This window comes from Atta cephalotes (genome assembly GCF_000143395.1).
Source record: "Atta cephalotes unplaced genomic scaffold scaffold00001, whole genome shotgun sequence".
In the NCBI taxonomy this organism is placed as follows: Eukaryota; Metazoa; Arthropoda; class Insecta; order Hymenoptera; family Formicidae; genus Atta; species Atta cephalotes.
The window spans coordinates 1672223-1693968 of NW_012130065.1; the positions used below are offsets into that span (position 1 = coordinate 1672223).

At 28.3% G+C, this 21746-nt stretch overlaps 2 protein-coding genes across 2 annotated transcripts in view; one reads left to right on the plus strand and one right to left on the minus strand.

Moving 5' to 3' along the window:
• LOC105617383 (ABC transporter G family member 23) overlaps window positions 1–12637 on the plus strand; it is a 24302-nt gene extending 11665 nt beyond the window's left edge. Inside the window, exons 5-16 of the mRNA XM_012198973.1 lie at window positions 1973–2287; window positions 2570–2677; window positions 6719–6812; window positions 7551–7718; window positions 8313–8447; window positions 8816–8967; window positions 9420–9627; window positions 9823–10000; window positions 10751–10937; window positions 11185–11450; window positions 11655–11741; window positions 12423–12637. Of these exons, the coding sequence (XP_012054363.1) occupies window positions 1973–2287; window positions 2570–2677; window positions 6719–6812; window positions 7551–7718; window positions 8313–8447; window positions 8816–8967; window positions 9420–9627; window positions 9823–10000; window positions 10751–10937; window positions 11185–11450; window positions 11655–11741; window positions 12423–12637 (2113 nt within the window). The remainder of the gene's footprint in view (window positions 1–1972; window positions 2288–2569; window positions 2678–6718; window positions 6813–7550; window positions 7719–8312; window positions 8448–8815; window positions 8968–9419; window positions 9628–9822; window positions 10001–10750; window positions 10938–11184; window positions 11451–11654; window positions 11742–12422) is intronic.
• Window positions 12638–16851: 4214 nt separating this feature from the next.
• LOC105617491 (alpha-tocopherol transfer protein-like) lies at window positions 16852–20666 on the minus strand. The gene is made up of 5 exons (XM_012199083.1): window positions 20483–20666; window positions 18253–18412; window positions 17558–17663; window positions 17098–17470; window positions 16852–16919 (listed from the first exon to the last, which is right to left on the minus strand). The coding sequence occupies exons 1-5, from the start codon at window positions 20664–20666 to the stop codon at window positions 16852–16854; spliced, it is 891 nt and encodes a 296-aa protein (XP_012054473.1).
• Window positions 20667–21746: the final 1080 nt, after the last annotated feature.

Here is a 21746-nt window from a genome sequence, read left to right on the forward strand (position 1 = left end):
AAACTTTTTTAAACTTTTTACTTACGTACGTTAACTTACGTTTACGTTTTGTTTAAGTAAGTAGTCTCTATATATATATATATATATATATATATATATATATAGGGTGTGAATTCAAGTGCATTTCTTATTTAGTAAAATTTCAAGATATTAAGATTTTCTACTAATTTATTATTATTTTCTTCCATTCTTTAAAATAAAATTTACACAGAAAAATCGGTTTTGTTAAAATACTTAAAAATTTAACTATAGATATAGATTTAAAAATAATTTTGTTAGATCATTAAAATAATTACATGGAATGCTAAACTGATTGTTTTAATGTTAAAATATTGTAACAATTCTTTCTAAATTCTTTGGAGTAAAATCTCACTCTGAAGAGTAAAAATTGAGCCAATCTTGAAAAAAAAGTAGCTTAATTTTCAATTTACAGGGTGTCTGATAATGATGAAATTCTCGCATAGCGACAGAATGGACTAACAAGAAAAACATCAGGTGATGAAGTCGGAGATTTTGATGCGCTTTTTACAGGCTGTTCTTGAGCGAAAAAAAAAAACGATTTCTAATTTCAGAAACCATAATAGTTTTCATTACAATCTTATTTATGCGTTCATGTAAATAATAACGATGACAATAACAATGATAATAAATATTCCATAAATGTGTTTAATTATCTATAATACTAATATGTAATTTCATGAAATTTCATTACAATCAAAAAGTAATTAAAACTAATAACATTAGATAAAATTTATAAAAATACTGATATTTTCATTTATATGTTTTTCAAATTATTATAATAATTATTTAAAAAATCGATTTCTTCGAAATAGGCCAATGACTGAAACGGCTGGACACGTATTTTTTTTTCGCTCAAGAACAGCCTGTAAAAAACGCATCAAAATTCCTGACCTCATCATTGTTCCCCTTGTGAGTTGAAAAGCCCTGTATTTTGCAATTTTTCAATAGTTAATAAGTAACAGATATTAATTATTAAAAATCGCTGAATATTGCACGGAGACAATTTTCTTTTATCTTGAAAATATGGAAGTTGTAGTACAATACAATATTTTAAAGATTTTTATCATGCACTTCAAAAAAATTGATCGACTTATTTTATACTTTATTGTAGTTTTATTAATAAATGAGAGCGATTTACATTAAAAAAAAATTCTTCGAAATACAATGTTGTCCCATGACTTATATTTTCAGAATAAATTCTAAGAAAAAATTCTCTCCGTGTGATTTTCAATAAATTTTACTCAAAAAAAATATCATACTATCAACTTTATAGAAAAATAACTTGAGACAAAAATTGTTTATTTTCTTCTCATAAAATTCCGAGAATTTTTTAATATCGTATTTTTTCATGTTGATAAACATTATAGTTGCCAATAAGAAAATGCAATATTAAAAAGTTGATAAAAAATTCTGTAAAAATTCTTAGAATGTATGAAAAGAAAATAAACAATTTTTATCTCTTGCTATAAAATTTATCTGTAAAGTTGACAGTATTTAAATAAAAAAACTATTGAAGGCCAACATTTAGCAATTTTTAATAATTAATAAGTATATCTAATTAACTAGAGGTTTTTTCGATTCGGAATTTAATCCATTCTGCTATTATGTGAGAATTGTAATTAGCAGATATCCTATGTAAGATTGAGATTTTACTTTTCAAAGTGAGATTTATTCTAAAAATTTTAAAGAATTTGTGCAGCATTGCTCATTGATATTCGTATATAATTTTTTGATGATTCAACAAAATTATTTTCAAATCTGTATTTAACTAAATTATTACTTTAATTAAATTATAACTATTTGTATTAAGATATTTCAACAAAATTGTTCTTTTCGTTAATATAGATTCATTAACATAACATTATTCGTCCTTCTTAAAACAAATTATTCGTTCTATCCGATTTTACGGATGTTAATGATTGTGAAATAAATTGCGAATTATTTGTATTAGATACGGACTGCTGGGTGCTAGCGGATGCGGCAAGACAACCCTGCTATCCTGCATTGTTGGCCGGAGGAGATTAAATTCAGGGGAGATCTGGGTGCTAGGCGGCAAACCTGGGACGAAAGGCTCCGGGGTGCCTGGAAAAAGGGTTGGCTATATGCCACAGGAAATCGCTCTCTACGGCGAGTTTACCATCCGCGAGACCATGATGTACTTTGGCTGGATATTTGGAATGTGCACGGCCGAGATCGTCGAGAGGCTGCGCTTCTTGCTGCAGTTTCTTGATCTGCCTTCGCAAAATCGTTTGGTGAAGAATCTCAGGTATATATTTTTCATTCTTCGGTTCCCAGATTATATTAAATATGCAAAAATAATAATAAAATTATTTAATAACAATGATTTATTGAAAAAGAAACATTTTTTTCGTTTTAGTAAAAAAATACGTTATAACGCTTTACTAAAAAAGACTTTATGAAAAATATATAATTCAATGAGATGCAAATTTTAATTCAGTTTAAAAATATAATGAAAGTATATTAAAAGGATAATAAAATTCTCGTTATATTATCGATAAATTAATATCGGATATTTTTTTCATGCTAGTGGCGGTCAACAGAGGCGAGTATCTTTTGCAGTAGCTCTTATGCACGATCCAGAATTACTGATTCTGGACGAGCCAACAGTAGGTGTGGATCCACTGTTAAGACAAAGGTACGTGATCTTTTTTTACATTTTAAATAAACTTCAATCGCGAAAGCGCATCACATCTCATATAGTTACTATTATACACAATTTGCAATGTTAATAATTAATTTTTATTTGCACGAGATATAATTAATAATCATTCTTGAAATTAGCGTAATAATTAATTATCGTGATAAACGTGACATATTGAATTAATCTTTTGCTTTTTCAATCATTAATACATACATGTGAACGGCAAAATAATGCGTATAATAAATTTAATATCGTTAACAACTATTAAAATAATGCTCGGACAGATTATAAATATTTTAATATTCGCAAGAAACAAAATATCTAATAAAATTAAAATTATTTTCTAAATATTGTCCAATAAATTAATATTATTATTATCATCAATGCTTAATTATTTTTAAAATGCTACAAAATCTGTATTTCTAATCTAAATAAACCAGATAGTTTGTGAAGTTACCGTCATGTTGCCATCAACTGTTAAAACAATTTCTAGAAACTCAAGACAAAGTGCTTCGTCATTGTGCGTCTTAGGTTTTACTCGCGTGAATTCGACATTAGATAGCAAACAACATCTTGTTAACATTATTAGTTCACTTCCCAACGAATTGATTTGTGATTACAACATGAAAGCATTTTATTGTCATCAGGAGTGATCTGTGACAAAAAAAGCAAGTTTAACAACATTGCGACATATGCTAAAATATTAACACATATGAACACATTAATACTTATGAACCGCATTGCAGAAATGTCTATTAAATGTGAAGATTTTTTTAGAAATTCCTCAATGACTTCGTGTTATTTTATAATTATTCTCGACCAAGGCAAAAACAAGATAAAGAAAGAAAGAGTGAATTCGTGAATAACGAGAATTCCGGTTCGCACTTTCTCTGAAAATCTAAATATAATATCGAGATTAAGTCGTGCACCAGCAGATTTGTCACCATTACACTGAATCTGTAAGTCACGCTTTAAGCTTGACTTAAGTGAAAGTAATTACCCGCGCGGATCTGGGCGACGAATGACGAAAAGTAAAATTAAACTTATGGAAAAACGTGCCTCTCGTAGTTTCTCCTGCAGCCTCTTTCTATTTATCATCAAATCATTTAAGATTCATGTTGAACAAAAATTTATACTACATAATACGAAATTAATAACGTGAACTTAAAGTATTCAAAACGCGCTTATAAATTTTATTAGTATTTAGTATATAGTTCACATTACATATATTATAGAATGTTAGAAACAAAACAGTGCATTTATCAATAAAAATACGTTTCAAATGTATTCAATGTATTGGCAAATTTAAGATTTTCTCAATGCTTAAATTTACAAAAATTCAAAGCATTTTGTCTTTGCTTAGTCAGTTTTGACTTTTAAAATAATATTGATTGATTTAAATCCCATTATAATATCCATGATTTTTAGTTTTTAGTGTTTAGATACTGTTTCTTAATATAAAATTATGATAAATGTTTTATTAATATTATAAAATATTTTATTTAAATTTATTTATAGATATATTTAGGAGCAACTTCAAATAATAACATATTGATCCACAGCTATACAAAGCTGATAGCTTATAAATATTTAAATAATCAGGCGCGAATCGAATAAAACGAAGTGTATAAAAGTAAAGTGTAAAGAGAAGTTTAGAAAAGAACAAGATATTTATATTAACAAAAATAATATTTTCGAGAAGAATATGATTCGTTAAAGTAAAAATCAAAACAGATTCATTTGGGATTAATCTACAAGTACCAGAAATTATTAATAGAAGGACTATTGCAAAATTTATTTTTACATGACATTTTGTCTGTGACATTTACATGACACAGTCTTGGATTGTACGAAGGAACAAAATTTGTTCAATCAAGAGAAAAATGATTGCTTTCATTTGTGAATAAATAAAACGGAAAATTAATTGAGATACTTTCCACAATAACATCCTATTTTTACAACGGGAAATCAATTACTGTAATTGCCACGTTGTCATCTTCTGCATTTTGCTTCCGCTAATATGAAATTCCCCGGTACATAGAGAATTTCCCAAGTGTTTTCGTGACCACATTCATACGTGTCACAAATGAAACAGAAAGAACTTGAAGTTAGCAATCATTATATATGTTCAGTTAGGTGTTCAGAGACGATTTTGTTGATGTTTTATATACATTTTTAATTTGTTTTATGGTAATCACTCTTTCCATAGACCTGCCGACAAATAAATTTCACATATGAAGAAATGAAAAATAATATTTCTTGAGAACAAAAGCTTTAAATGCTTTGTTCATTATCTGAGAAAGTTTACAACTTTATTACCGTTTCAGCTTATTTTTCACTCCTTAGTCGAGTACAATTATCTCGCAAAATGCGTTTATAGATTCGATCACTTTCTAAGAGAATATTACAAGGAAAGTCATAGCTTACTTTAATCTATTGTATTTTGGGATGTTCCGCTTTAAAAATATGTTGCAATTTACTTTAATCAATCATCAACTATCTTACTTTGTTGGACTAATGATTAAATTTCTGACACCTGTTACATTATATTTATTATAGTTATATTAACTGCGTAATGTATCGAATTTTTTATGATTCATTAATTTTCATATATCTCAGTTTTTAATTATCTTCAGACTATACTGATATATGTAATAATGTTTTGACATATTAAAAAGTAGATTAATTTACAAAGTAGATTAATTACTAAAAAATTTCTGTGTAAAATTCTTTTCTCTTATTATCAACTATGTTAATTTTAATATGTGTTTAAATCAATTATTCTTTTGCATTAAAAGGTCAATAAAGTTTTCTAAAATATATAAGACGTAAAGCAAAACATTAAGTGCTATTTTTTTAATTTTCCAAAAGAAAAAACTTTATTTTCTTGAAAATTATTAAAAATTCTACAAAAAATTATTATAACAACTAAAGATATATACAAATCTATTATATATGTATCTTTGCAAAAATATTTTTAATTCAATAATTATAATTTTTTTAAATCGTGTTAAAGTTAAAATTTCAAAATATTATAAGTAAAAATGCAAATCAATATGTCGTAAACCCGGAAAAAAAAGTTTTATATAAAATTATATAAAAGTTTTATATATAATTTTATATAATTCTAAATAAAATATTTTTTCCTAGAATTCAAGGAAAAATGTTAATTGCATTATGGACTTACAATGTTTTTAATTACACTCCATTTTTCTTCGCTTAATAGCACTTTTGCCAAATATTAATATGTGATAGAACACAACACTCACAGCCCAAAATAAATAAATACAATAAAGCGTATTTTCGCAAATTTTGTACTTATAATGTGCCGTAATTTTGCCGTGACTCTCATATATATTTTCTAAAATATATATAATATAATAATTTAAATGTCGTATCTACATCGAGTACAACGACTTTCGACTTTTACTTTGTTACGGTCTAGTTTTATAAATTGACTGATCTCAACATGTATGCAGCGGTTAGCTCGAAAAATTAGCTTGTTGGCGAAAAATAAATCCTCGCTTTCGAACACGATTCTTGAAGACTACGTTCTTTATAATGTATCCTTTGTCTACTAAATGGAAAAATTCTATCTAACGTTTTTTTAGTCTGATGTTACAAGGTTCAAGGTGTCAGAAAAGTTAAGATACAAAACTCATAGCAACTGCATAAATAATGCACACGTACGCATACACACTGTTCAATCGTCGTTACAAATGACGATTGTATGAATACTGCCCCCCCCCCCCTCCTCCCTTTCAATAAAAATAATCAGATATGATTAATCAGAATTTGTCGTGATTCGCTACCGCAAAAATTTGTCTCTTAGTAACTGCGAAAAGATATTTGCATATGTGTTGTAATTTTATTATATTTATATTTTATTATAAGTAGTTTTATTTAATTTCTCTTTTAATTAGACATTTATACACAATTTAATTTTCTTCTTTATGTATATTCTTTTAAAATATGTAAATGTACTAATAGTAATGTACATAATTAAAATATATCTCGTGTTTTTCTATTTTTCAGCATATGGAACCATTTGGTTCAAATTACCAAAGATGGCAACAAGACGGTTATCATAACGACTCATTATATCGAAGAAGCCCGACAAGCACATACGGTAATATCATCGTTTTTTATTTATAATTATACATTTCATCAACATCGATTAACTTTAATCTGGAGATATGATTGGGATTCTCTCCTTTTTACACATTAAAAATTAAAATGAGAATCAAAAATTAAAATAATTAAAATAATTAAAATAATTAAAATTAGAACAAGATTAATGAAAATGTCTAAATTCATATATCGGAAAAATAATTAATAAATAAATCAGTGTAATCTCAATCGACGTAAATCGCATCGCATTAATAAGAAATCTTACCAACGATTGACGTCTGTTGGTCGATTGCAAATCATTATCATGTCATTGGCTAGTTATATTCCGCCTGCATATTACGCCAGGCACAAATTATAGTGTAGACATACTGATCTCGATTTTTTGTCGGCAATTCGCCTATCTCACAATAAATAATATCAGAATGTTTTACGCTTTCGTCGTCCTGAAAAATTTCCTCTTTCGACGAAGATTTATTCGTCGTTTTCTTCCGGCTTAAAATTTATTAAATCGAATTAAATCGAAAATTTTAAAAAAATGTAATAAATTAGTCTAACTAATAATAAAATTGTTTACATAATAAAATCGAAAAAATAAATAGGTAAATGTTTTTTTATGGAAGTTTCTAAATATGCTAATTTGTCTTGAAATCTAAATTATAAATTCGCATCTCTAAGACAGTCGATTTAATATTAATCAAAAATTCAGTAATAAGCAAATAATCTGTTTTATTTACAGATCGGTTTGATGAGGAGCGGTCGATTATTGGCTGAAGAGGCACCTAGGACTCTCTTACAAATGTATAATTGCGCCTCCCTCGAAGAGGTCTTTCTGAAGTTGTCCAGAAAGCAGGGACAGTATGCTCAACCTACGACAGAGCTGAATATCTCGAACAATATCAGCTTGGTAAGCTGATAAATAAATCATTTTTTCCTATTTTGATTCTTATTCATGTATTGTTTCGCAAATTTTATATAAATTTAAGATTAACATATTCGGCACGTTGCACTGGCAATCAAATTAAATGAAAGTAATTGGATTGTTGTCTTTATTGTAGAATTGTATTTATTCTTTGTATAATAATATTATTATTTATTCAAATATTTTATAATTATCAATGTTGTCGTCATATGTTTATCACATTTGAGTAATAGCTTTTTAATTTTTAATTTTTCTTAAAATTTTTAATTTTCTTTTTACTTCTTAATGTTTGAATTTTTCATATATCTGAATTTTTATTTCCATTATTTTAATTCTTATTATATTATATCAATTAAAATATATTAAGTTGTATTGTTATCTTACGGAATTTTATATTTCATTTTATTTAATTACTAATAACTACATAAATGGGTGGAATCAATATGTGTATCTATGCAAAAAATTATTTGTTCGTTTCGTAATGAATCCTCATATTATCTTATTTGCATTAATTAAATGGCGCGTCATTGCCATCGTATTATTGCCACCAGCCACACGCTTCTTTTTTTTTACATACAGGCTTCTTTAAACTGGGGGAAAAAAGACGAACCGGTGTATGTGACGGAGGAGTCCGGTGTTGTCGGTCTTAACTTCCACCAAAGCAAAGAAGTCCTGATCCACGACTCTACCAACGGAATAGCAAATCACTATGATGTAAGAGATTATTTCAGGTGCACAGCGGATTAAGTCCATTTAAGTTGGCAATGTGCTTCTTTTTTTGTTTTTGCCCCGGGCATGCTAATCCTTACGTTGTTGCAATTTATTCAAGTTAGCACTACACTTATTAATCTTTACATTTCAACAATAAAAATTAGAGAGATAATAGATTAAAAATGTAAATTTATTATTTTTATTAGTTACGTTAATTGTTCTTGAGAAAGACATGAATCACAGCTCAAACTTCTCGACTAAGAAACTACATAAGAAACCTTAAACAAAATTCTAAATTATTAAATTAAATTTTGATTTATCACAACATGACCTACAATCATTTTAATCTAAACAACGATTTTGTAAAATAGATAAGTGGCAAATCACTGCCAGGTGCGAAAGCCAGTTCTGTCCTGGAATGCGACGATTGCGGCGATTTTACAGACTGTTATAAGATCACCAGTTGGGGAAAAATTAAAGCGCTTCTGCAGAAAAACTTCTTGCGTATGTGGAGAAACATTGGGTACGTTTTCAACATGACAGTCATTTAACAATTAATCATAACAATTAATACTGAAGTTTTCGTACATACTGACTTATTTATTTCTTTCTTTTCGTCAAAATTCCTTTTAAAAGATATATCATTTTCACATATTTATAGAGAAAACTGTACTAAATTTTAATAAATATTTGTTTGAATGTAGTGCCAGTTGAATATTTACTAAATATAAACATATATTTATTTGATACAAGATTTGATTTATCTATTATTATATTTTATTTATCAAATATTTATTTTCCATAAATAAATGTTATGTTAGTATTATTCAAATAATTATATATTAAAATTTAATACATTTTTTCTCAGTGTACATATAAATTAACAGAATTGTAAGATGATAAACAAGCAGTTGCTTGAATATGCTGTTTGAAAAGATATTTTAATGTCTTACGAAATAATTTATTTTTGTATAGCGTGATGCTATTTATTTTTGCTCTGCCGGTGATGCAAGTAATTCTCTTCTGTCTGGCGATTGGGAGGGATCCTACAGGACTGAAACTGGCCATAGTGAATCATGAGATATTTTATGAGAATATGACGTGCCCTGTTTCAACGAACTGTAGTTTCACATTTCTCAGTTGTCGGTATCTCAACTTCCTGGATAACGAGACGATGATAAAGGTCTTTTTATATAAAAATATATAATAAAAATACATAATATTAATATTACAATATTAATGTAATATTAATGTGACACAACATTATGAGTGTGAACGAGATAATGAATACAATTCTAAATAAAATAAAAATTGATTTAACTGTCTATTAAACGCGACTTTCGTCATTTCTTATTCTATGTTCTATTTCCTACTACAGATATATTATCCGGATCCAGAATCAGCGATGGAAGCTGTACGTAAAGGTGATGCTTGGGGTACCTTATACTTTACGGAAAACTTCACGGATGCTCTCGTCGCGAGGATGGCCTTAGGAAGAGATTCCGATGACGAAACTCTCGATCAAAGTGAAATCAGAGTTTGGCTGGACATGTCTAGTAAATATTTGTTCAATGAATAGCATTATAGCAATAATTCTTAAAAATGTCAAGCTTAATTGCTCATATATTTAATTTATACAATAACGTAATTTTATCACTTAGTAAACCTGACAATTTGATGATACGTTAAATGGAGATTAAGACGGCAACATTTACGAGACTCAATGTTATAGAAGTTTAAATAAAATCGTTATAACCAGTCATAATGCGCACTTTATAAGAATCACTAGATATATGTATTTATGAATTTATTCTATTAATGTAATTTATTGTAATTTATTGTATTGAAGAGGATTCAAAATTCAGAGGTTGAAATCATGGAATTAAGAAGTAATAAATTATTACACATCAAGAATCTGTGTTAGATCGATAAAAGGCATTATCATATTTATATTTGCTCACATATGTTATTCATTCCACGTACTGAATTTTTATTTATTCTTTATCACTTTATTTTTTTGTTTATTATTTCTAATAAAATATATTTTTGTTAATATAAAAATATATTTTGATAAATTATTTATTAATCTTTTGTTATTCATTTCATATCATACTTTTTTTCATGCAATAACTAAGCAACCTAGCAACCGAATTTTTTTTTTACGAGTAGCTTCATTAAAACATTTACTATTTATATTCATTGACGTATTAACTTATTGATGTGATTAATATTATATAGATGTGTTAATGGTCACATTTTGAATACAATTTGCTTTAAATATACACTGTGAAATTTCGCAATTTCAGATCAACAAGTGGGCCTGATGCTAGCGAGAAATCTTCAATATACGTATAGAGATTTTGCCAAGGATCTTTTATCGGCTTGTGAACAGAATACGAAACTGGCTGATGTACCAATTCAATTTAAGGAACCCATTTATGGCACCAATGAGCCCAGCTTCACGGACTTTGTGGCACCAGGCGTAATATTGACGTAAGTTCAATAATATTTAATTTATTTGTATATTCTCAAGTTTATTTATATTTAAGTTAATTAATATTTAATCTGATTCTCGATTTGTTTATTTTCTTTACTTTTGAAAAGTCAGGGATCTTTGTATCTTATATATAATAAAAATCAAAGTCACTTAATAAAACAACTTAATTCTTTTCCTTCATTTGCATAAACACTTCAAAAATCTTACCCATGAGCTTTTTCAAAATTGATTTTTGATTAACAGTATTGTTTTCTTCCTGGCGGTTGCGCTAACATCATCGGCGCTGATTATCGAGAGGATGGAGGGTCTATTGGATCGAAGTTGGGTAGCTGGTGTATCGCCCGGCGAAATCCTTTTTTCCCACGTGGTCACGCAATTCGTAGTGATGTGCGGTCAGACAGCCCTGGTGTTGATCTTTATGATCCTAGTGTTCGGTGTCGAATGCAAAGGTGACATCGGCTGGGTTATTATACTGACAATTCTTCAAGGACTCTGCGGCATGTGCTTCGGTAAGATGAGATATTAGCTTCTCATTCATAATGTATAAAGATAATATAACAAATTGATGATGATTTTTTGCAATTTCTGAGAAAAAGATGTAGCTTTTCTCACAAAAGTGCAAATAAAAGATAAGTTAGCTTTTTACTCTTTGAATGAGCGAATTTCGATTTAGAAAACAAGGATTATAATCTCAATTTCCTTATTTCTCGCAGGGTTCGTTATTTCGGCAATTTGCGAACTCGAAAGGAACGCCATTCAATTAGCTTTAGGCAGCTTCTATCCTACGCTTCTTCTCAGCGGTACGTATGACGTCGCAAAGTTTGTGAATGGAAGTGATAGGTTTATAACGAATTTTTTTAAATTCTTGTTTTTATTCACAATATAAGCTTCCAAAATTGACTGGCCACTGAAAATCTATAGTGCATGTAAACTAGTAGCATTTTCAGTGCTGGCAGTAAATTTGGAACACAACCATAGTGTCTAAAAATTACGTTTACATGAAATTTGCGCGAGAATTGAAAACGTTGCTTTTATCGATCAGATTGATAACACACTTGATATCACATCGCTCTAAAATAAATATGATAATCATCTCGTACTCGAATCGAATCTGTTACTGTTACACTAGACAATTATTTTGATCTAAATGTCATGCATTGAAATCTTTACTGTATCTACCAGAAATGAAAGTCGGCCAATATCCACACGCTCTAATCAAATTGCTATACATAAACTGTTTATTAGATCTGACTCTCCGATTCTCTTTGTCTAAAGTGTAAATTTAATATCGAAAATAGTTCACAGAAGACTTGAGGAAATTAGAAAAAAATTAAAAATAATAATTTGCTGCTGGAAGCGAGCATGCAAAACAAAAATCAAATTGAGAATAATTGACGTACAAAATGAAGAAAAGAACATATAGATTAGTTGACTAAATGCAAACTTGATTTTAAAGATTACTTGATTTTTCCATTTTGCAGGTGTAATATGGCCGGTAGAAGGCATGCCGACATTCCTTCGATACATCTCGCAAGGTCTACCACTGACGATGGCGACCACTGCCTTGCGTTCCATGCTGACCCGCGGCTGGAGCATCACAGAGTCGAATGTCTACAACGGTTATATCTCCACCATCATCTGGATTATCGTGTTCCTTACGATAAGCTTACTGGTGCTGAAGTTTAAACGCGGATAAAAGCAGCTCATAATTTTTACCTTTTCGTTCAGACTGTATTAGGTGTATAGTGATTCGCGAACATTTCGCAACGAATAGACAATCAGGAAGCGAACATGTATGTTCGAACATGTATTCGATGGATGTGACATCGCAACTTGGGACTCGCGTTTTCATCCAGGAGCGAAACGATCCTTCGAAGACAATCTTCTTCATCTGTTTCATAGCTGTGTTATAACTGGAGTCAAAATTAATGGAGCCGTTAGTTAGGAACCATATAGAATTAGTGGAGATTGTAGGCGTAATTGGATATCGATGGCCGAGAAGAGCTTTGGAGAACTTCTGCTTAGACCTCGTCATCCATGAAAATGTTCCGCAATTCAAGAAGAATCCTTCTAACTAGAAACATAATATCCGAAAAAGATATCCTCTACCAAAAAAAATTTTGCATACAACTGCCATCATTTAATTGATATTTAGCGGCATTCCTGAATTTTTCGAAATAAAAAAAAGATACGTTAGTCGATAAATCGACTTTAATTCTAAATGTGACGCCGATACGATCTCGTAGCACTCTCCACCGCGAACGGACGTCCGATACATGTGATGCTCCTACGTGCGCTTAATTAATGTGCTTTTAAAGCTCATGAATCACGCGTACATGTGCGTATGTGTATTGTGTTATACGTATGTATGTGTGTGTGTTTGTATGCATAATTATAGGACTTTCAAATAAATGTACGGTAAATGTACGATGATAAGCATGAGACTGCCGCGTTTGCCTCGTGCGTTTGTTTATAGGAATTATATTTTTATTTGGCATCTGTAAAAAATTAGTGCAGATGTCCGAGAATATCACCAGAATTCTCCTTGTGAATCGATCTCTTAAGAATCGCGATTAAGGGAAATAGAATCGACGCTTTTCATTTATATGATTTTCAATCGATACAAGTGTCATTCTATCTTTATTATTCTCTAAATGTCAAAAAAGATAGAATAAGTAGGTTTGTATCGATTCATGTCACTGAATGGAAAGCACTGTCGACCCAAGTTAGCTTCAATACAAAAAGCGTTTATCATATGTAAAGATTGTACTATTGTAGAAAAAAATGTCTCAAATGATTTAAAAACATATAACATTAATTTATCTTTTATAATATATATTTTATAATTTAAACTTAAACATATATAAAGATAAGTTGGCATTATTATTTTACACAATTATGCAGCAAAAAAGAGAATAAATAACAAAAAACAAAAAAATAAAAAGCAAAAAATAAAGTGTTTCAATATGTGACTTGGAACAAATAAATTCGAATCCTACTTGTATTTAAAACTTTTTTCACAAAGAATCGTTTAAGTAATTTGATAAAGAGGTCAAAAATAGGAAAATACATTTGACAGCATTGTGTTATGTGAATAATATTAAGAACAGTATTTGATTCCCCCTGATCGCACCTATTCATGTTCGGAATAACACGAATAAAATTTGCGTATTTGCAATTAAAATTTCATCATATTGTGAACAATGAATGATGTTACCATCGCTGGATTGCACATAATTTTCGCTGACGATCGTAACTAGATGTCTGAATGTAACATCTTTACAAAGCTATTTCTTGGAGATCTGGTGAAGGGGACTTGATAAACATCATTCCCTGGGTTAAAATGGGATTGTAGTTAATAAGATTAAGTAAATTAATAAGTAATAGTTGATTACTTGTAGTGCGATTCTACTTGCCCATGACTTTAAGTATATGTATTTTATTTAACTCACAACGCAATTGGATATATAATAAAACAATTGGAAAAAGCGACAGTATTATCATTCAAAAAACGTAATTATAGTTTTTATTTTATTATATATATATATATATATATATAAATTTTTATATATATATATATAATATTATATATGTGGTAAAGTATATATAATATACATATATATATATATATAATTCAAAATATATACAAAGTCTGATAAAAAATAAAATGAATTTTTTGAATTACTCGATAATGGAGCGACGTGCGATTTGCAGCACTACAATCGTTATAATCTTCCGAGTAACTGGCTTTTTAAAAATTATTTACATCTCTTTAGTTTCAGAGTTATTATTGCTATTTGAATGCAATGTGTTTTAGTATTTGCGATTTTCGCCTCGAACTGAATTTTTATTTTGGAAACTGATTTTAATTTTGGGAAAGAGAAAAAGTCGCAGGGAGCAAGGTCTGGGAAGGATAGGAGAGGACAGTCATCTGATTTTTGGCACAAAACTTGCGAATTGACAAGGCTGAGGCAGGCGCATTGTTATGGTGAAGGAACCATGAGTTGTCTCGTCATAACTATGGTTTCTTTTTGCAAATTTTGTTGCGCAATTTTTTCAAAATATCGTAGTACTGATAATTAATTGTTTGACCTTAAGGCAAAAATGAATACTAAAACACGTGTTGCACTCAAATAGCAATAACTCTGAAACTAAACAAAACGTAAACAATTTTAAAAGAGCCAATTACTCGGAAGATTATAGTATTGTAAACGCTAGAACGTGCCGAGTAATTCAAAAAGTCCGCTTATTTTTTTATCAAACCTTATATTATATATATATATATATTCTTTTTTTACATGCGTTTTTATATTCTTATTCGTTACAAATTACCTATTATAAATCATATATGTATATATAACGATTTGTAACAAGTAAGAATATATTACAACATATTGAAAATTGTTATCGTTCATTATAATTTATATTTAATGATCTGAAATTAGCTCAACTGAACTACAAACTATACATTTATGTAACAAAAATTATCTGTCACATATAGTCATTCAGTAGTGTATAAATAAAAATAAATGATGTAATCATTCCAAGAAAACAATCAACATGATTTTACATATATGTGTGCTGCAATATATAAAAATTCTTGATATAATTAATATTAAATATTTTTATATATAAATAAATTATATATTATTGTGATCATACGTAAAATGCAATTCAAAACACGTGGATCATTATTGTCAAAGAAAAACTGTATATGCCATTAGACATAATTAGTAAAAAAAATAAAATATTATCAAAAATGTGTGACGCAAAAAGAAAACTTGACAACAAAGTGTATTGTATTTTATTTATATACATAAATGGGACTCTTATATATGTACATGTATCTTTTCATAAAAATGTTATTATTGCGTCGATATATCTCAATATTTTTTAATTGTTTTTCTTTTTTACTCCTCGTCCTACTATTATTGCTTTACGTAATTTATACAGATTAATTCTGTTGATTTATTTCGAATCTAATGCTCTGAAATTATCATCTTGTACTTCATTAATTCATGCGACATTCAATCACTCTTCTAATATATAATAAATTTACATTTAAATAAATTATACAAATCAATAAGATATTAAATATCCATGTGCTAAAAACATTTTTGTTTGTATAAAGACCCATCTAAATTGTAATGTTTATCGTAAGCTCTTTACGATGATTGTAACGCTCATCATAACAATTATCGTAAGCTCGTCGCAAGAGTTAATTTTTACGATTACGATGCTTGTCTCGCGATACGATAGTCCATGATCGATTGATAGACTAAATCCATTATTTTTTCGATAACATTTTTTTCACTATCTCTATAAAAAAGCTCTATAAAAAGCGATATTTACAATGTTTTATTTGGTCTTACATTCTAAATAAATGATGTAATCATTCCAAGAAAACAAACAACGCGATTTTACATATATGTATACTGCAATATATAAAGAATTCTTGATATGTTAATATTAAATATTTTTATATATAAATAAATATTATATATTATTGTGATCATACGTTAAATGCAATTCTAACCCGTAGATCATTATTGTCAAAGAAAAACTGTCTAACATTCTGTTATTAGCTGCGTTACCATCTTATGTAAACAAACAATGTTTACTAGCTTCTTTTCTTATGATTACGACCGTTACAATCGCAACGTTATGATAGATGTAGATAGATGTATTAGATAGATGGGCCTTCGTAAAACTAGATTAGATAGTAAATACAAGATAAATAGAGTGAATTCTTGGCATAAATTAAAAATATTAGCTACTTTGCCTAAAATTATAAACAGTTATTATTAATTATATTTTATAGTTTTCATCTTTTAAGAAAGAACAGATAAACATGTTGTGTCACCATATAATATTATGATTTCTGTGCAGCAAAACAAAAAAAAATTTTTTTTAATAACAATTTTTTTCATCATCCATAAGCCAGTCGCGATTTTCCTCCAATAATTTCTTCCAATATCCTGTAAACGTAATTTTTTATATTACATACTATCTAATATAGTTATATATATCAATGAACTCTAAAAATAATTGTTGTTGAACAATTGCTTATCTTAATAGTAAAAAAATTATTTTTCTTCTATTTAGTAAGAAAATCTGTATCACACATTTAATAAACACGTTTCATTCCGTAATTACCTGCTAATTCCTGAAGTGTATCACCAGTGCCTCCAAATTCGACGGGCAAAATATTAGCTGGAATATCCTTGAAACAATCCTGCATCGCACTTTGTGAATAGACGTGCAATCTATTCTTCATCTTTTCAATCATAAAAGATCTAAACATTCTCAAAATAATATCGATATATTTGTTTACGTTAATAATGTTAATCGACTGAATTCTCAAAGGATAGCTACTCTGCCACCCGTGAACCAAATTCATTATAACTTGGGGTCGCATTTGAAGAGCATGTTGTACAGTTGGATTGGCTACGTCTAGGAACAATGAGCAGCCATACACAGATACTGTGGTATAATTCTTTATCGCAATTTCTATCATCATCACGGCGATCTAAAAAATCATCCGAAATAATAGATGATAATTATAAATAATTTATCATAACAACATCTATCATAAAATATTCGAGCATTATGCTACTTTAGCTATGTCTGCAATTTTGTGTTTCTTCGGGTCATGCCGAGTGCCATATATGATCATAACCAATCTCCCATGATTGTCTGGCTTCCGCAGAGGCAAAATTATCCTAAACATGAATATTTAAAACTCTTTCGAAAAATCAAAATATCTTTTGGTATTATAACAATGCATCAAATATTTTCAAAAGTTCTTAATAAAATATTCTTCTTAAAATTTAAAAAGAAAAAAAGTTTATAAATCAAATATTGATTTATAATTTTTAAACAAGTTATTAGTAAAATTGAAATAACAATTATAAAAATTCTGTTGGGAACCTAAAATAAATAAAACAAATTAATTTTTTCAGTGTAATTTGCAACATTCATTTTAACAATTTAAATTCAAGATAAATTCGGAATCTGAGCAAATTGATTATATTTAAAAACTAATGATAGAAATGTATGTAGTATTAACTGTTAACACTAAAACGTAATTTATCTGGCAAAAAGATTATACATCGATACATACCAGTAGGGTATAGTATATCGATTCTTCACATACAAAATATTTTTTAATAAAATCAATAAAAATTATTTGTTTTAAATAACAAAAATTGATGTCGTTTCTAGAGAATTAAAAGAAATAAAGAATAAAGAAAAAGGAAATAAAAGAAAATTTACAAAATTTGATTAACATTCTAAAATAATAATCGTTACCCTAAATCAAGTAGTTCTTGTAGTTCCGGTCGAAATGGATTTTTATTCATGTACCATTCTGGTAAGCAAAATCGCTGTTTATAATAGTTTTGCATTCTGATCTTAGTTTTCTCAAGATTAAATTTGCAAACTCTCAAAAATCGCAGGATAAGAAAGTCACCTGTGTACAGATTAAAAATTCGTTTCAAATAAGAAACTACAATTGAAGCGGTATTAACAATAAATCTTATTATGTATTATAAATACATTCATAGAGTAGCATGACTTTAAGAACAAAAATTTCCGTTTAACATCAGAAAATATTAAAGAGAGGCTTTATTATACTTATTATAAGATTTTATTATATCAAGAATTTATTAAGCTATTGTTAAGAAATTAATATTTATAAGCATTTTAATTATAAATTATTATAGATCACTTTTTTGAAAAAAAACATGTTGTATAATGGTATCATATTTTATTCTGCTCAGTTAATCCGCACAGATGTAATATATTTCACATCTTTTGTCTAAAATGACACATTTACATATACAATCAAAATTGCTAAACTTTATATATAAAGCAATCAAAGTGTAAAAATAAAAGTTAAAAATTTAAATATCTTATTGTTATTTATAATGACTAATAAAATTTTAATGTAATCGATGCATAAAAAGTTTAAGAACAGTATTAAAGTATTAAATCTAACCATTGCAAAATAACCTAGATTTAGCATATGGAACAATTGATGCATGTATTGTTTTTAACAATACATTATATTGTCGATAATTTGCTGTTATTGAAATCTAATGAATTGAGCTAACATCAAGAAAACAAATAGATTTCATGAGTTTATGAAATTGTAAGAGTATACATTGAGAAATAATAAACTCATCACGTTGACAGCAAACTGACGGCCATGCACACATGATGACAACTTGCCAGCAGTTTGCTGAATTCTAAGGAAGATTTTACGTGACATCAGAACAATAGTTGGTGAAAACAACTTTGTTTTTAGTTTGATAAAATTGAATTGCGGAATAAGTGACAGCAAAATGGCAACATATTGCTCTTATTTGGCTATCTGTTCATCTATATTTACAAACATATTTTAATTACTAAAATGACAGAGAAATATGGAAATTTTTTTCTTGCTTTCTTGATTAATTAAAGATATTAAAAATCAATTATATTCTTTAATTCGTTCAATAAACTAAGTACTAAATAACTTCGGCGCCTTAAGAATGCACAGAATACCTGAAAAGTATCCGGCATCTGATATTATCCGGCACTTTTTTACTATTCGACTGGATAGTTGGATATCATTAGTATTCGAATATATCTGGTTGAAATTTTATATTAAAAGTTTGCGTCATTGATGCACACTTCTATTCTTTTCAGCTGAACTTTATATCTTCCTTTTTTCTTTTCACATTGAAGAGATAAAAAAAAAGAAAAATTGTGCAAGAAGTTCAGCTAAGGCTGCATTCGGGGAGCGATAGCAACACTATCAGCGCTAGCGTGTCATTCTATTATTTTATCATTAATTAGATGTAAAACAGGAATAGCATATAGCGTATTTCGAATTATATATAAAACGCTTGATGCATTTATATTGTTCTTGTTGCTTTATCGAATACTAAAGAAGGATAAAATGATGCCGACGATATTATTAAAGACCGTCAATCCTGAGCAAATTTTCGTCCATACAAAAAGGGCTCTGAGGGATTGAAGAACACTTACATCATCGACAATTGATATAAATTTGCGATTATTATTAATATAAATATTTTAATAAGATATCATTAAATTGATTTTTTATTACATAAATGTTCTATGTATAAGTATGCATGTATAAATAAGTATGTATGTATACTTATGTTATAATATCTTATATATTACAAAATTATAATTTTTTTCTCTATATAATTATCATCTGTTGATAATCAAATTCGAATAATAATATTAAAATCATAATTATTATCACTATTTTTTTCTTACAGTCCCTTTTCTTTTTTGCTCCTTTTTTCTTTCTTTATTTAGCTTTTTTTTAGACATTGTTTCAGATATTTGAAAAATATCTGGATATCCGATTCGAAAAATTGCCTAACTAGATATCGGAAATCTGATGTTATATTCTTTTCAGATATCTGATAATTTTATGATCCGATGCATCCCTAATTTTATTATTCGAAATTAATAATTCGTAATTCAAAAACTCAGGCGATATATTTCAATGCATAGTCATTACCTCTATCATTTTTATTAATTTGTATGCGCAAGTCATCGCACTCTTCGATCCAGCATTTGATCTCCGCAATGGCGTTCTTTTTAATCTTGTCAGTTTCGTTCAAATGTACCGCTGCATATTTTTTATCGTCACTTGTCAGTTCTTGCCTAGTGTGCACAACGCTGTCGCTGTAGTTACTCGCCATCGTGATGATAGTGAATGTGAAACCTTGTTCACGGAGAGACTCACATGTGCTGGTTGTAAAAACTCGAATACACAAAACTCGAACGCAACGCGCGATCAATGATAAGTATGATCTGCAGACAATTGCACAAGTATGTGCTCTTTGGAATGACTTCTTTGACAAATCAACTTTAATAATCAGATATTGCGCCATCTGCAGTACATAATGTACATAATAGATTAACTTAAGATTGATTAACTTAATGAATATTTAATATTCATCATTGAACTCGAATAATATAGAACGTGTATTGCTATGTTATGTCCATAAAAAAAATGAGAATAAAATAATATGATGATAAGGAACTGTCTATCTCTGTCTAACTATTTTGCAACGGAGAAGATTCTTCGGTGATGTAGACTATCTGTCTCTTTTTAACCACTCTATAATTGGTCTCACTCTGACTCTCTGCTGCTATGAATCATAGCAAGCAGTGCACGTTCGAGTATTATTAGAGTCCAGTGGTACTCATCTTCGAAAGGATGAAAGAAAAAGAGAAATAATTAATTTTCTTTTCAACTCGATAAAGATTAGAACAAAGCGCTATTAACTAGGATAATTAGAGTAATTATCTTAATTATTTATGCAACTTTTTAAAATTGTAATTAACTTAAAATAAAATACGAGAACATTATGTAAAGTATCTGAGTCGAATAAAGCTCAGTACTAAATAGATTAAAAGACCCACTTTTAAATGTATTACTTTAAAACTCACTTTAAGCCTGCAGTATATGTTTAAAAGATTTGTCACAGGAAGTAGATAAAAAGGGAGATAAAGAATTGGAATCGGTAGCAACACGTTTGTTTAATACAACAAAAACGTGTATATGAGCCATTTTTATAATAATCCGCTAAAAATTTATTAGTATACAATATTTCATAATTTATTATTATATTATTTAACTTCCTAACTGGAAAATAACTAATGAATCAATTTTTTGAAATAAATATTTGAAATAAGTATTTTGAAATAAGTATTCGAAATAAATATTTTGAAATAAATATTTTTTTTTTAAACAATGTGTTTATTGAATAATTATT

Coding starts and splice junctions, on each gene's coding strand:
- LOC105617491 (XM_012199083.1), bottom strand. CDS start 20,666: ATGGCGAGTAACTACAGCGACAGCGTTGTGCACACTAGGCAAGAACTG. Junction 18,413..20,482: donor AATTAATAAAAATGATAGAG/GTAATGACTATG, acceptor ATCTGTACACAG/GTGACTTTCTTATCCTGCGA. Junction 16,920..17,097: donor TACACTTCAGGAATTAGCAG/GTAATTACGGAA, acceptor TTACGTTTACAG/GATATTGGAAGAAATTATTG.